This window comes from Oreochromis aureus, linkage group 7 (genome assembly GCF_013358895.1).
Source record: "Oreochromis aureus strain Israel breed Guangdong linkage group 7, ZZ_aureus, whole genome shotgun sequence".
NCBI lineage: Eukaryota > Metazoa > Chordata > Actinopteri > Cichliformes > Cichlidae > Oreochromis > Oreochromis aureus.
In genome coordinates, this window is record NC_052948.1 from 50806353 (window position 1) to 50821818 (window position 15466).

At 39.3% G+C, this 15466-nt stretch overlaps 2 protein-coding genes and 1 long non-coding RNA gene across 3 annotated transcripts; 1 reads left to right on the top strand and 2 right to left on the bottom strand.

The window, feature by feature from the left end:
- The first annotated feature begins 128 nt into the window (after positions 1–128).
- Positions 129–2861, top strand: LOC116331831. Its single transcript, XM_031754649.2, has 2 exons — positions 129–559; positions 2114–2861. The coding sequence occupies exons 1-2, from the start codon at positions 367–369 to the stop codon at positions 2749–2751; spliced, it is 831 nt and encodes a 276-aa protein (XP_031610509.1). The 5' UTR covers positions 129–366; the 3' UTR covers positions 2752–2861.
- Positions 2862–4690: 1829 nt separating this feature from the next.
- Positions 4691–12846, bottom strand: dipk1b (divergent protein kinase domain 1B). Its single transcript, XM_031754432.2, has 5 exons — positions 11539–12846; positions 9343–9477; positions 8233–8340; positions 6274–6450; positions 4691–6025 (listed from the first exon to the last, which is right to left on the bottom strand). The coding sequence occupies exons 1-5, from the start codon at positions 11605–11607 to the stop codon at positions 5213–5215; spliced, it is 1302 nt and encodes a 433-aa protein (XP_031610292.1). The 5' UTR covers positions 11608–12846; the 3' UTR covers positions 4691–5212.
- Positions 12847–13442: 596 nt separating this feature from the next.
- LOC116331854 lies at positions 13443–15187 on the bottom strand. Its single transcript, XR_005613947.1, has 3 exons — positions 15011–15187; positions 14652–14718; positions 13443–13973 (listed from the first exon to the last, which is right to left on the bottom strand). It is a non-coding gene; the product is annotated as an uncharacterized LOC116331854 (long non-coding RNA).
- Positions 15188–15466: the final 279 nt, after the last annotated feature.

Below are 15466 nucleotides of genomic sequence, written 5' to 3' on the forward strand. Positions count from 1 at the left end.
TAATCTATTAATTCAATTTGGTGATATTGCAAAGCCAGGGGAAAATGCTCTGACAAAGAAAGTCTATATTCCATTCATAGCGAGGGTAATCTGTGCACCTGGAAGCAGGTGCCTTTCCCATGTATTTATCTAGTCTGAATACCATGTATAGTTGTAAAGTAATGCAGTGACTGTGTGCACTGTGAATAACCTCTTCTTCAATATCAGCACACTTATATGCTGACAAATGCTCTGGGTATTCTAGAACTCAGTCATCTCTCTCCATGGCAACAGCACAAACTCTGCTCCTAACACAAGCGCAAAACATTTCCGGAGCAGTAGTTTTCCCCAAACTGTTTTCGGAAAAGATACCACTATCTACCAAGGATGGACGCAAGTAATTCCACACCTCATGGATTAAAAAGTTTGCTGGAGTGTTTATCCAGAGCAGCTCTCCTGGCGCAGCCAGATGACATCCCACGGTTCCTGTGTGCACATGTGGAGAACATGATCAAATTCAGGGACGATGAACAGTTAAAAGACATCAACGAGGTCATCTTCCGGTATCAGTGCCAGTCTGGTAAATGCGATGTTTTTAATGTTAAGGAGTACCTTAATGGAAGTCCTTGTAGAGACAAACTTGGAAGCTTTCTTTCAACGGCTCAGGGCACCTAGGTTAAGTTAACTGTATTTCAATTAATTACCGGGACATAAACTCTACAGAATTATCAGTCAAATTTATTATGACTGAGAGTGTAATTCCTCTGTAATTAAATGGAATGTCAATGCATTTCATTTGAAATTACAACGTAATTATATTTAACCACACATATCTAGAATAAGGGGGTGACAGTTTTTATTTTTATTTATTTATTTAAGAAATATTCATACTGTAAGTACATGTAAGTATTTTTAAGAACTGCATAAAAGGAATTTAAACCGTATATAACTTTACATATTTTATAGGAAACAAGAAGTACTTGTACATTGTAGGTAAATAGTGGATAAATTATTTTAAATAGTGTCTAAACTGTGGGTCTTTTACCGGAAAAGGACGCACAAAGTATTCTATAGGTATTTTTAAGTAGTATATAAACGTATGTGTTTTATGGGAAAGAAGAAATAATTGCAGTCTCTCTCTCTCTCTCTCTCTCTCTCTCTCTCTCTCTCTATATATATATATATATATATATATATATATATATGTATACATATATATATACATAATTTTAAGTACTGCAAAATTTCTTCTTAATTTTGAAAAAACAAAAACAAAAATTCCCCTAGCTTACATTGTAATTTTGTTGCAGAGCTGTATTATGGAATGGTTTAATATTTCCTAGCTTCCAGGTATTTTATAGAAAAGGATACACTCCTTTCCTGTGCACTCCTTTTAAAAGTTACATTTGAACAGCGATTGTGAGAGAGAAAAATAATAATTTAGACTTGGCTCAATCATTATAAAGTAACATGGGCCTGCAAATTCTGGCAGTATTTGTTTTTTCTTGCAAGTTGGTAAGGGAGAACAGTCCTCATCACATTTTTATAGGGAATTCAAAGGATAGTTGAATAATAGAAAATCCATCACACACACACAGGCATAATGAATGTTAAATTAAGATGTAAAAGGGCAAGATTTATCCACTCCATAATATTGCTCACACTCCAAAAAGTTTACGCCCCAACATTCCCAGATTTACGGTGTAAATTGTTAGTTTTTCTGCAAAATGACCAAGAAATTACTGACACAGTTCTTACATTTACATGCAGTTTAATTAGTTCTTTGTTTCTAAAAACCTGACTTGTTACCCCCTTATTCTAGTATGTATTTGTAGGTAAATATAATTACATTATAATTTCAAATAATTATACATTGAAATTCCATTTATCTACAGGAGAATTACATCTTTGGGCCCTTTGGTGGTGGTATTATAACGTGTTACCAAACTTCTATTAAAGTTTTAAGGCTTTATACAAAAAGTAAGGTTTTAAAACACTTTTCCTCAGGATTCTTTGCCATGTCCCTGCCTAAACATACACTAGTGTAATATAATGCTTTCAAAAGCCCTCACTCATGTTTTGGGATATATGGGTCACTTTCTTTGCTTTAATTCATCTTTGCTGACCTTTGCAGAGCAAACCTTCTTCAAAGATAAAAGGAACTGGACAGAAACCCCAAGACCATGTTCAGAGAAGTTTCCTATATCCACATCCAGTGCACTCTCTGCGTCTCCCGTGTCATCATCCCCCAGGAAGAATAGCAAGTCTTCAGTTGATGCTCCAAGCCATCATGAGAGTGTGTGTCCAAATACTAAAGAAGATGAGCTGCACTCTAGAAAGCAGATTCGAAGACCATCTGGTTTGCCAGTACTCCCCACTATCTGTCAGAAGCCTTCAAAACCATTTCAGGGACAGAAATCAACCAAAGAGTATATCTGCTCTCTGGCTGATTGTCATTACAAAAATAAAGACACAGATAGCTCACCAGCTGACCAGAGCTTGGGGTCAGTTAGCACCGACGAAGGGCCAACAGCACAAAAGGATCTGGGCCTACAAAATTTAAAAGCAAAGCCCGGACCATCTGTGATACATGTTCCTTACAGACCTAAGGGAGGGTATATAGTAGATCCAGAACTACAGCCAAAGAGAGGCAGGGCAGGGCCTTTTACAAATAGGGGGGCCTTGCTTTTTGGCAGAAAGAGCAATGTGCTGGAGGGCCTAAATGTCTGGAACAATCCTGAGTTGTTACTCATCAGTCAGTCAGTCCCCTGAGGAGCATCCATTCTCCCCTGGTTGAGGTGTCTTTACCAAGAGGGATTGACGTGACTTCACTGTAGCAACTTACATGGCCTTACCTTGTGAATTAAATATGATGCATTCAGTGATGCAGGTGTTTACATCCTCCTTTATTCAACTGCATTTCTTTGTCATATCATACTATTTTTTCCACCCAGATTACAACCTCTGAGTTTTTATGCAAATCATCCTTCAGCTTTTTCTGAATTATTTCCCTGTGTGTAAAAATGTTTACAATTTCGACTTCACCTGCAAAAAGTGCCTTTATTTTAACTCTCTTAAAAAATGGTTTGGGAGTTTTGAATTGAATTGTAGCATCTGTCTCGTTTGATCACTTAACCTCCTTAACCAGTGCATTAACTGTGCAAAGTAATCTGTGACACTTTGATCTTCTAGAAAGCTGCAGATCATTTGGTGTGTAACACATCATCAAAAATATTCAGTAGCTTCGCTCATCTGTCTGTGATGTTGAAGCAGTCACACCTCACTTTCATCTTTGCTGTGAATACCATTAACATTTCACATGCCGGGAAAGCTACAGCACTGAGCCAGGGGCAAGTGCTACTGTTTGTCATACACTGCTCAAAAAAATCAAAGAAACATTTTTTAAATCAGCTTGTAGCATCAAGTCAATTAAACTTGTGGTAGTACCTTTGCTTTGTCTCCCAGCACAGTCCCAAAAGGGACTGTGCTGGGAGGAGATTCCAGGAGGCAGGCAGTTACTCTAGGAGAGCTGGTTGCTGATTGGCATTTGAACCAGAATTATCATGTCCACCACTAGTGCCCTGTGTTTTTTAATTTGTTCATTTCATGCACAACAATAAGGTTTAAAGTGCACAAAAACAAAAACAAACAACCCTGAGTGGATGAAGAAAACTTATTAAAATAAAAGGCTCCAGGTTTACCCTGAATGGGTCTGGAGAAGCCATGGAGGACGTTATACTACCTGTAACAACAGCAACACCAGTTTGGTGGTCATTCAGTGATGGTTCAGGAAGGCATATCCAAGGAGGGATGCCCAGACAAAGGCAACCTTACAATGGGACCAAAATTTTCATTTTGGTCCCATTATCAGACTCTATGCTTGTGCCATGGGTCCTGGGTGTCATGGGTCCCATTGACTGGCTCCCACACCCACCTGACCTAAATCCAATAGAACATCTGTGGCACGTTATGTATTGGTCCATCCCATGCTGCCAGGATGCACTCAGGCTGTTCAGAGGTGCAGTGATGTCCTGGTGTAGACCCCCAGGACACTATCTACCATCTTATTAGGAGCATGCTCTGATGTTGTCAGGCATTCACACATGCACGTGCGGGTCATACAAACTACCGAACATTTAGAGCTGCTGCAATTACATTTTTGTCAAATGCACTAGCCTGCCACATATTTTTTTCACTTTCACTTTGAATTCAGCCCTCAGTGGGTTGATCATTATCATTTCCATAAAATGATCCAGCATCCTTTCATTCCTAACATGTTACCCTGTCCATATCAGTATAGATATCCAACATAATTGTTTTTCCTATTGAGATCTGATGTTTTTTCAAAGTGTTCCTTTCATTTTTTGAGCAGTATACATATACACACATATATATATATATACATATATATATATACATATACATACATACATATATATATATATATATATGTTATATGTATATATATATATATATATATATATATATATATATATATATATATATATATATATATATATATATATATATATATATATATATATATATATATATATATATATATATATATATTCTGCAACCTTTTAAGAAACCAAGTCTAGGCACAAGTCCTGAGATCAAAGACTTGGTGCTCAGAAGACCAATGAACAAGTCAATTGAAATTGATGTTATTACATCTGCAACCATTTATGTGAACAACAATTTTGTGGCATGATCAGGGACACCTAATGTCAACGATGTCTGCAGTTCAAGTGTCATCCTTTCAGAAAGATTCTACATGTGATGACTCTCTGATTGAGATGCAAATTGATTTATACAAAAGAAGCTGCGATATTCTTCTGATATTTCTAGCTGTATCACTCCCAATTGCACATTACCAAGGACAGAAAAAAACAATTCTATGAAACCATAAATAATCCAACATGTTGCTTCATTTATTTTAAAAACGTCTTATTTACATCCAGAATTTTAGAAACAACGTTACAGGCAGTGTCCTGAGAATATTATGTGCAAACAGACCCATTGGAACACAAAAGCATGATGGGGATTATAGTAGGAATAAAGCCTGCTTCACATTGTATATTCAGTAGTTCACAGTTTCCTGTTATTCACAGTCAGTGTAGAGTGAAAATACATGATTAAACACGACCCTCTAAAACATTTACTGCAAGCGTCATAACCAAAAACCACCCGTCTTCATGTAACAATTCATTTATACTAGAGCATCCGTTTTTCAGGAGTACTGAGTGTTTGAAATCTTCTTCCACAGTAACGTCTTCAGGTTGTTGAGCACTAGTGAGTGGTGAACCTCCATTTGGCTTGCCAAACCGCTGAGTGTCACACAGGTGCGCAGCTGTTTTTCCAGATCCCCACGCAGGTCTGAAGGTGCTCCGAAAAGCAGATAGTCCTGCAGCAGCACGCACACTTTAGCGAGATTAGGCTGCACAACCTCGGTGTTACACTGCTTCACCAGCCGATCGCAGGTGGCCGTGCAGTCCCGCCCATACGTGCAGTCTCCATTTGTCTCACATCGGCGTCCCTTCAAAAATCCCCGCACAACAGCTTCTGATGCCACGCTGCGAAGGTTGGCCATCTTGCAGTCGTACTTTGAATTGTAGCCAACGTGGTAAGGATTGGCGTCACATATTAGGAAGCTCCCGTAGGAGCCGTGGAAGACCTCTTCCACAAATTCCAGCAGGCCAATGGTGATGCGAGCTCGGCGGGGCCAAGCTGGCGCGAGCCAGTGGTTCAGGCTGGAGCTCAAGGCCTCTGGGATGAGAGACTGCAGGGAATTTGGCACCTCGAGCCTGTAGAGTGAGTTGTGGCTTACGCGCTCCGTCACATACAAATCTCCACAGAAGCCCAGCAGTTTAGGGGTGTGCTCCTTTTCCTGCAGCGCCACCATCAGGAGGAACTCATTGATCTGGAGAAGAGCCCAGATGGACTTGGCCTCTGCTAGTGACACTTTGCCATCTTGGTTAACATCAGCAAGTGTGATGACCCTGTCCACCAAGGTGCTCAAAGATGACTGTTCACCGAGGTTAACCTGCAGGAAGGAGGTTAATGCATGTTATAAATGTGTTATAGATAAAAACATGAAAAAAATACTTGATAATAAAATCTTGACCAGTATAAAAACGTAACATAAAAAAGATCTCTATATCTGAGCTCATTTGAATGGACTAATGCATAACCAATGCTTCCTAATAGGCATGTGTAGTTTTCTATTAGCATGTGACTTCTGTGGTGACAGTTGTTCACTGTTATTATAAAATAGTCTATCGGCCTGGAAACCTTAAGGAAACTGTGCAGCATCTCTTTAAATTCATCCATCGAGGTTCCACGTGTGGGTTTGTCAAACAGGCTCATCTCCTGTCGCAGCATGGAGTCGGGCGCTCCGTCAGTTTTCACCGGATCTTCAACGCCACATTTAATTACCACAGGCTTCTCCTTCCACAGTCCATTGTACACCTGCAAATATGAAAATATGACTTTAGTTAGATGAGGAAGAAAATGTCCAAAATAGCTCCAGAAGGAATTTTTAAATTTTGTTATGTTTTTCGTTTGAGTGTGTGTCATTCTGTCTGTGAACACAACAGCTGGGAAAGATTTTGAATAAGGGCTGTAGAGTGGGGTTATGTTAACAATCTATTAAAGTCTTAATAACATAAAAACTATTATTCTAACAAGTGTGGTGAGTATTATCAACATATAGAAAGTTCAGTATGAAGTTAAAATGTCACATTTGGCAAGCAAGCAAGTAACTACTGCCCAGAGAGTCAGTAAATATTAAACGACTACATTTAATTGAAAAAAACAAAACAAGCAAAATCAATTTCTCTTGTATAAGAAGCAGCTTTGGGCCTTAAACATGAAGCCGTGAAACGCAGTTCGTGAGGTGCAGTTCTACAAAAGGCCACTAGAGAATTACTGCCAAAGCAAGTCAGTCTTTATAGAACTCCATGTTAAAATGCCTGAAATGTACACGAATAAGTGAATTGGGAAAAAACAAAACAATTTTGTCTCTATAACTAAGTTCTACATTCTTAATAACTAGCTGCCTATAACACTATAATACATTACTCAGAATATGGCTGCTTTGACTGAGAAGTGAATTCACAAGGACATACGCGGCTGTCTGCTAGCCTTCATTTCAGCTAACTGGAATCATTAAACTGGACTTATTGACAGTATTTGTGATGACGGTGTACTGTTGAGCATTTGTGTGCTGTGGCTATTTGTTTTGTCTGTTTTCAGTTTTCTTTGGTTAAAGTCCCATATTTTTCTTTACACTTTTTAGCTAGTAGGTACCTGTGTTTATGCTACCCATACACGATTTGATATCATCGTGCTGGTATTGTTCCTACATCATCATAACAATGTCAGCCCAGAATCAACATCACAATGGCTTTGTGGGAGTGTACCCCACGAGAGGGACAAAAGAACCCCCTAATGATGTGATTTCCTGGTCAGATGGCCCAGGATGTGAGTGGGCGTTAATCCTGGGCCATCTGACCTCAGGAAATCACATGATGGGGTGGGGCTAGGTTTCACAATGAGCTCACCCGAAACCTTGGCTGATTGTGACCTACACCCGTCTTCACACCTTGGCTCAAGTGATTAAGTAGAGGATCATTAGGGGTCCTTTTGTCCCTCTCGGGGGCACTCACACAGGGTTTAAAACTGGGACTCTCCACCATTTGACCCTAGAACTGAAGAAGCTTCACGGATGAGAGGTGAAACGTCTTCAAGCAACTTAAAGAAGTCCAGATCACGGCCCAGACCATTGCAATATTTATCCTGGACCAACATTATTATGATGACACAGGAACAACACCAGTATGGTATATCAGATATACCCACTACCCATACAGTCACTGGATGTACCTTGCTAACCAAGATTGCCACTGTTAGCTGGTGACTCAGCTTTAGAGCCAAATATGGAATGACCCTGAAAAAAAAACTGTGTGTGACAATCTAGTGGCTGCAGTTATGTTTTTTTATAGACATCCTTTAACACTGACAGTCATATCTGATACTATAATTAGTATAAAATATGTCAAATTATTTACTTTTATTTGTTAGTACAATTGTTATGTTTTTTTTTCATGAGACAAAATTATGAGACAATCTATAATAAAATTATTGATTAAATAAAAAAACAGATGTGCACTAACATGAGTTTGGAAATACATTGTTCTCTCAAAGGTTATTCTTCACGCATGTGTAAGTTGTAAGTTGTGTTTGTTTTACCTGATGTGTGGAGGAGGTGGACATGCAGCGCTGCAGAGTTAGCGTTCTCTGGTCACATAGCGCCTTGCAGGATGAACCTGATATTATGCCTCTTCTATAATGATCACACTGCAGAAACCAAAACAGAAATCGCAGGAAACAGAAATAAGCCTCTATTTATACATCCAGTATTTGAGCTCTCTATATTTAGCCCTCCAATGTCTGTTTACTTAAAGGGAAAATACCTTTGCTAGAGGTCAGGTGAATCTAACCAGATTTGCCTAACCTGACACACTGTTCTCCGTGCTCCTTCTTGCCTTTATGTACCCTTTTGACTTTGAGAGACATGCATTTCTAACACGTCATTTCAGAGCTTCTACTTTGTGAAGCTCTGAAGCTTTGTTGGCCCAGTGACATGCTTGGAGTCTTTGTGACTGTGTCTTAAACGTTAAAGTTCAATATTTCTGGTATGGATTAATGAATCAGAGAGACTGCACGGTTTCAACAGGTATGTTTACAGAAAAAAGATGAACGGCTCATCAAGGAATATGAAGCTTCTTTCAATTACACTGGATGGTTTCGCTTACCCTTCCTGACGCAAACCTCCCATTTACCCAAGCTTGGGACCGACACTGGGAATACAATAACTTGTGACCTCCTGAGGCTGGGTCTGTGTCTCTAAATATGAACCCGTCACCAGGAAAAACACTAGAACAGGTGACTTGTGTTCAGGTGGTTAGTTAGCAATCTCAGTGGAATTCCTGGCTTTTCCCTTCCACATACCAGAGGTGTATTGGACTAAAGAAACGTTGATCTTGACGACCAGTAAATGAGTCTTAAGTTTATCTTAAACTGCTACATCAGTTTAACAATTGCATGCTGACTATGAAGTTTTGTACCTTTATAATTAGCAGACAAGAAAGAAAAAAAGCCCATTTCCAGCTATGTCCTTTGAGATTTTTCATGGATGTGGAATCAGAGAGTGCCAGTTTTACTTCTTTCCTAGAAGGATGCTGTATTTTTATGCCACATTCACAGATATCCTACACTGTCAGATTTATCTTGATTTATAGGCCTGAATTCGATTAAACCATGTAACTGAGTTGTATTTAACTCAAAGATAATACTTACGATGACCATGTGGCAAACATGCCCACGGCACAGCTCAGAGTAGGAGGCATACTGCATGTAGACGATCCAGCTGATGACGAGGATGCCCAGCCATGCCAGCAGAAGGTACTTCACTTTAATAGCTGGAAGGCGACTCTGTGGAGGTTGGTAGAAAATGGGCGCATGGCAGGAAGAAAAGAAGTCAAATTAAAACCAGGCAGTGAATGAATGAATGAACAGCAGGTCACATGACCTTAAGATGGAATTGAGACACTCAACTACACGAAACTAAGGACCCCTTCCTGATTTTTTGCATTTTGCATATTTATATTTGCAGATTTGTCACGCTTGCATGTTTCAGGTCATTTAACAATTTCTAATATTAGACAAAGACAATCCGAGGAAATACAAAATGCAGTTTTTAAATGTGGATTTCATTTGTTAAGAGAAAAATACTGTCCAAGCCTCCCTGGATCTGTGCGAGAAAGCAATTACCACTTAAACCTAATAACTGGCTGTTTCACCCTTGGCAGAAAGAACTGCAATCAAGCGCTTGCCATAACTGGCAATGATTCTTTCACAGCACGTCACTGTGGAGAAAACTGAAGAATCGTTTTAATTCAGCCACATTTGGGAGTCTTTGAACATGAATAGCCTGTTGAAGGTCAAAGTTTCTCAATTTTGACTTTAACAAGGCAACTCCATAAGCTACATTTTCTTCTTTTTTATTTTTGAGCCATTCACAGATGGACTTGCTACTCTTTCAGAGATAGCAAGTACCAAGAGATAGCATAATCTAAGTGCTCTTAAACTTCAAGGCAAGAACCGATGGCTGGAAATTTTCCTTCAGGATTTTCTGGTTGAGAGCAGAATTTATGGTTCCATCACTTATAGAAAGTCGTCCAAGTCCTCGAGCAGCCCCAGACTATCACACTACCACCACGTTTGAATGTTTTTCTCCTTGGAACTCACCAATGGACGCCAGTGGACGAATCATGAACTTTGACCTTAACTGAGTTAAGTGAGGTCTGCAGTTCTTTATATGTTGTTCTTTATTCTTTTGTGACCTCCTGGATGAGTCGCTGATGTGTTCTTGGAGTAATTTTTGTAGGATGGACACAAGTCCCAAAGCCTTAGAAATAGCTTCACAAAGCTTTCCTAACTGATAGATGTGAGTGACTTTGTTCCTCACCTGTTCTTGTGTTTCTTTATATTGTAACATCTAAATATAGTAGTTTTTTACCTTAATGAATAAAATCATCATTTAAAAACTGCATTTTGTATTTACTTGGGTTATCTTTGCCTAATATTAAAATTTGTTGATGGATCTAAAACATTTAAGTCTGAGAAATATGCAAAAAAGAAATCAAACAAACAAGAACCAAGGGCAAATACTTCTTCATAGCACCGGAATAGGAAATAGTTTGGTAAAACTGATACTTCTGTCTTTGCTTTTCTGAAAATACTGAAGAGTTCCCACTCGCTGCATTTAAACGTACATCTAAAAGAAACAAGTAAGTTAGAAGAGAAGAGACTTCCTATTGTAGATCTAGAGATGCACCAGTATACAGGCCAATGACTGGTATCTTTTTGACTGATAAATAAGATGACATTTAGACTGATGTTTGTGTGTTGTGACACCTCTGTCTAAATGTCCAAAATAGAAAATGGACATGTCAGGGAGAAAAAGGAGGATAAATAAGAAAACAACAATAAATTGTATCATAACTATGAGTTAAATTCTTCTTTTAAACAACAACATCAGCCTAGACTTATCACTATTTGTGCATCTCTATTTACTGATTTTTGTATAATGGGCTACAAACAGCAGCTGGGAACTACTGATTTGAATGCTCTGCAATAGAACAGTTGAGGGAACACAAAATGTAATACTACACAAAAGTCTAGTACTAAGCAGAATTGTTATTATCCAACTTGTACCGCTATTAAATCACGCTTTTACAGTCCTGTATGCATTGCAAACCTGTGAACCCGTGGCTGCCAAATTTTGGGTTATCTACTCAAACAGTGAGTGAATGAGCAGCCTGTCACCTGATTTTAGGATAACGCAGAGATAACTAGCACACATCTTTTTCCGGTTTCATGCATGCATGTGAATGAACTGACAATTTGGTCAGCTGTCGCGTATGCTGCTGGTGGACGGTGTGGATCCCGTTAGTGACAAAAAGACTGACATTGTGCAGTCCCATAGCCTACCTGCAGGCCTTTGGATAAAGGGCAGAACAGCATCAAATGAACCAGTCTCCGCAAAGCCCTGGGCATCATGAGCGACTCTTTTTAGGAGGCAGTAGAGCGAGAAACCAGATATTCCCGTCTGATCACATTCTCGTAGCAAACCACGACACGCGTCGCATATTTACTGGTTATTACAACGAGCTGCAGTTGTTTTCTTCTTTTTGCTTGCCTTGACCAGAGCTTGTGTCTCAATCCGGGTTTTCAATAGAAATCATTCAGCCGCTCAAAAAAATATGATGAAGAGTGTGTCCTTGAAGCTGAGCGATATTTCAGCTCCATCGGGACCACAGAACGACCGCCACAGCCCGGAATCAGAGAGATCCTCAGCTTTGATCCCCGATATTTCCGAATATTAGACCAGCGGCCCGTTCACCGTCCCATCAGATCAAAGAAGGCATCATTGTGACAAAGAAATAAGCGCTGCTGGGACCCGACGAGCGCACAGCCTCCGTTTCCCAGCGACTCGCTGCTGCGCATCTTAAAGGGAGAGACGTCAGAGCTGACGGGATTTTATCCGCCGACGAGAAATCTTAGCGCGCCTCCTTCCTTCCAACGCACGGCTGACAAATTCAAGGAAGGCCCCGAGCAGGGATAGTGCTGTCGATACTGTATTTTGTTTTGGTATGAGCCGATACCAAGTAACTACATGGTCAGCATTGCTGATACCAATAAGGATATCAATGCAATCAATGTGATTTTTACCTTCTACAATAATTAATTAACACAATAAAACACAGATTTCAGCTTTTCATCCATTTATAAAGTTTTTTTTTGAGAACTGAAATATAAATGTGACTGTCTCTAGATCGCTTTGGGTGAACTTATGTCGTGTAAATGTGCTGTAGACTATAAATAAAATAGATGTGAGTCAAAACAAAATGCTAAGATGCTTCTCGTGTCTATAAAAATAACTTGCAGTGAGCTATACACTGAACTTAAGCTTGATTTAGACTTCTGCAGGAAATCTGTCATCATTTACCACATAACTGGAAACCCCTCTTAACCCTATAAAACAACCTTTCACACCATTCAAGTCGTCATGGGTTATGTTGACCAAAGGTGTAGTTACATTCCTCGGGAGGTGCGTGTCAGGTTACCTCGTAGGGTTAAAACGAGTTTATGCGTACATCGCAAGTTATAGATTTCCTGCTGAAGGGATAAGAGGATAGAAACAAAGATTCGATCCATTCATGCTAGGCTTGATCCAAAACCAATAACAGCGTTGGTATCGGCACTATCATTATTTGGATTGCTCCGCCCACCTCTACTGAGGGGATTCAATGACTCTCTCATATTGTGGAGGGCATGATATGGAACCGCTTGTCCCTTTTTGTGCTGCATGAGTCCAGAACTTGTAGTGAAACCTCCTAAAAGAAAATCAAAGTCAGAAGAATTGATTTCTTTGCAGTGGGTAAAGCTAAAGTGCTAAAATCACTACCTGCAGGAAGGACAGGTAGATCATCTAAGTGTGGTCTGGGTGAAAAAACTGTGGAAGCAACTCTCAGAGGTGGAGAAATGACATTTGCGGCCAAACCATAACATAATGATTGAACAAAGAGTGACGCAGGCAATCTTTCCTACATAATGCGAAATCTTTTTGATCTTGCCTCAAGTTCAGCACTGATCCCACATTAGTCTGCGTGCAGCCACTTTTGCCCCGTCTGCTACACTTCACACTGAGCCACTTCAATGCATGCTGACGTTTGCTTTCCGTGTTTTTTTACTACAATGAATTCTATTTAATTTTGCAGTCTTTTGCTTCTAGTGCTCCTAAATTTTATGCACCTCAATAATTAAGTCTTTTTATGAGTTATTCTTTTAACTTTTTGTTTGTTTTGCTCTACCCTATTAAGTGATATTATTTTTAAAATGGACATTTTACAACTTTCAGGAAAATAATTTTATTTTATGTAGCTTTATTTTATTACATTTTCTGTTTCAAGCATGTCAAATTCGACACCAGCTGAATAGTCAAGTAAAAGCTCCCATTACATATTTTCAGTTTGTAAATGTGAGTGAACAGGAAAGGAAATCACCATTTCCTAGGGAATGGATCGACACAGACAAACACTTTCCTTTATCATATGATCATCAGAGTGATTTGATTGTGGGAAAACTGATATAGCACTCACCACAAATGCAATTGCCAAAGTAATCTTTCATATGTGATTATGCACAACGAGGACATTACGCTGCATATGCACGTAATCAAAATAAAAAATACAACTGAAAAAACAATGTCTTCATCAGTTAAGCAAAAGACAAAACAAACTAATGGAAGTAAGGCGGATGAAATGCTCGAACAGGAAATCAAGACATGAAGAGAGGTGGTGAGGGATCATGAGAGCTCCTGGAAATAATATCGTCTCCAACCCTGAGGCACACTGAGTAGTCACCTGTAAAGACAAATCATGTAGAAGTTTGTTTATGTCAATTTTAAGTTTCAACAAGCATTTCATTACTTCTCAGGTTTCAAAAAAGCTGTATGTTGTATGTCACAAGGCAAAAACGTGTGTCTCTTTGGTGGTTTGTTGCTGGAGGTTACTGGCCGCTGTCAAGTGAAATTGGCTGCAAAGAGGGTTCTGCAAAAAACCCCTCCTTGCGACTGTTTTGGTCAATTACCAAAGCAATAGATTACCATGGCTACCCGTAGTTTGCGTGAAAGACACAAAGCGCAGTAAGGAAAATGTGACACATTTTCTGACACATTTCACTAACACACTTTGAAGGTGAGTGCTTTCTGTTTCTAGTCTGTGTTGCACTTGTCACAGTTTCACTGCTGCTTGGTGAATACTTGGTGTTTGCGGATAAGTCAGTATCTTGCAGGCAAGCAAACTACTTGCAACTGACATAACCTACTAGTAACTGAAGCAAATTTCACGCAGCAACTATTCACAGAATATAGACATTTCCCTCACAACTGGTGGTTACCCAGGGGGGTTATCAGTGTGACTGAAGCCTAAGATGATGCAGACATTTGGACTCCTAGTCCCACTATGTCACAGGGAAAAGAAATGTTGGACAGCAAGTCCTCAATAGGCAGACTGGATGAGAGCAAAAGTATAAATTCAAACCTTCCTGAAGTCAAGCCGCTGCTGCTCCACAGGTGTGTCTGAACCATCAAAGTGGAATCCTTGACGTCTAATGGAAATATTCATATTCACATTTGAATCCAATTAACTGTAAAGGCAATTCAAAATCTCATGCCAAAAACTCTCATGTAGTCCTCTTGTTATCTATGGACAATAAGGACTACATACATACATTTGTTACATTCAAAATGTATTCATTATATACTAAGCAGCCACTTTGTTAGATACACAGCTATAAATATGACTCAATTTATCCATAATGAGACCACGTATACAAAAATTAAGCTTTAGAAGGGTAGATTTTAATAGCACATAACTACTGACTGGCAGGAACACATTACCTTCATGGTAGATTGACAGTAAGTATCTGGCCCGGTTCCATACCCAAAGCCCACTTAATAGTGGATTTGAGCTATCGAGAGCCCGTTACTTTCTGCCGACTTACTGCGCAACAGAGGCACTGGAGCCAGGGTTGCGTCTCAAGGGGCAATAAAGAGTCAAAAGCTTTTAACAAAACCTGTTACCATTCTGTGAACGGCCTTCGCTTCAGCTCAGCCGTCTTCATCTGTATGGAGGTAAAGCAATGGCATCTCTTCTCTCCTCATATTTATCTATATAAACAAACATAAATAAAGAAAAAAATAAGGTATGCTTCATTTATCCCAGATCTGCAAAATTCTTGTATCACAGAGGTTAAAAAAAAAAATTAGGTTAGATACAACACACATAAAACAAATGTGAAAAAATACACAACGTTTTCAAACTATTCCATTTAAAATCATAGTCATGCAAATATT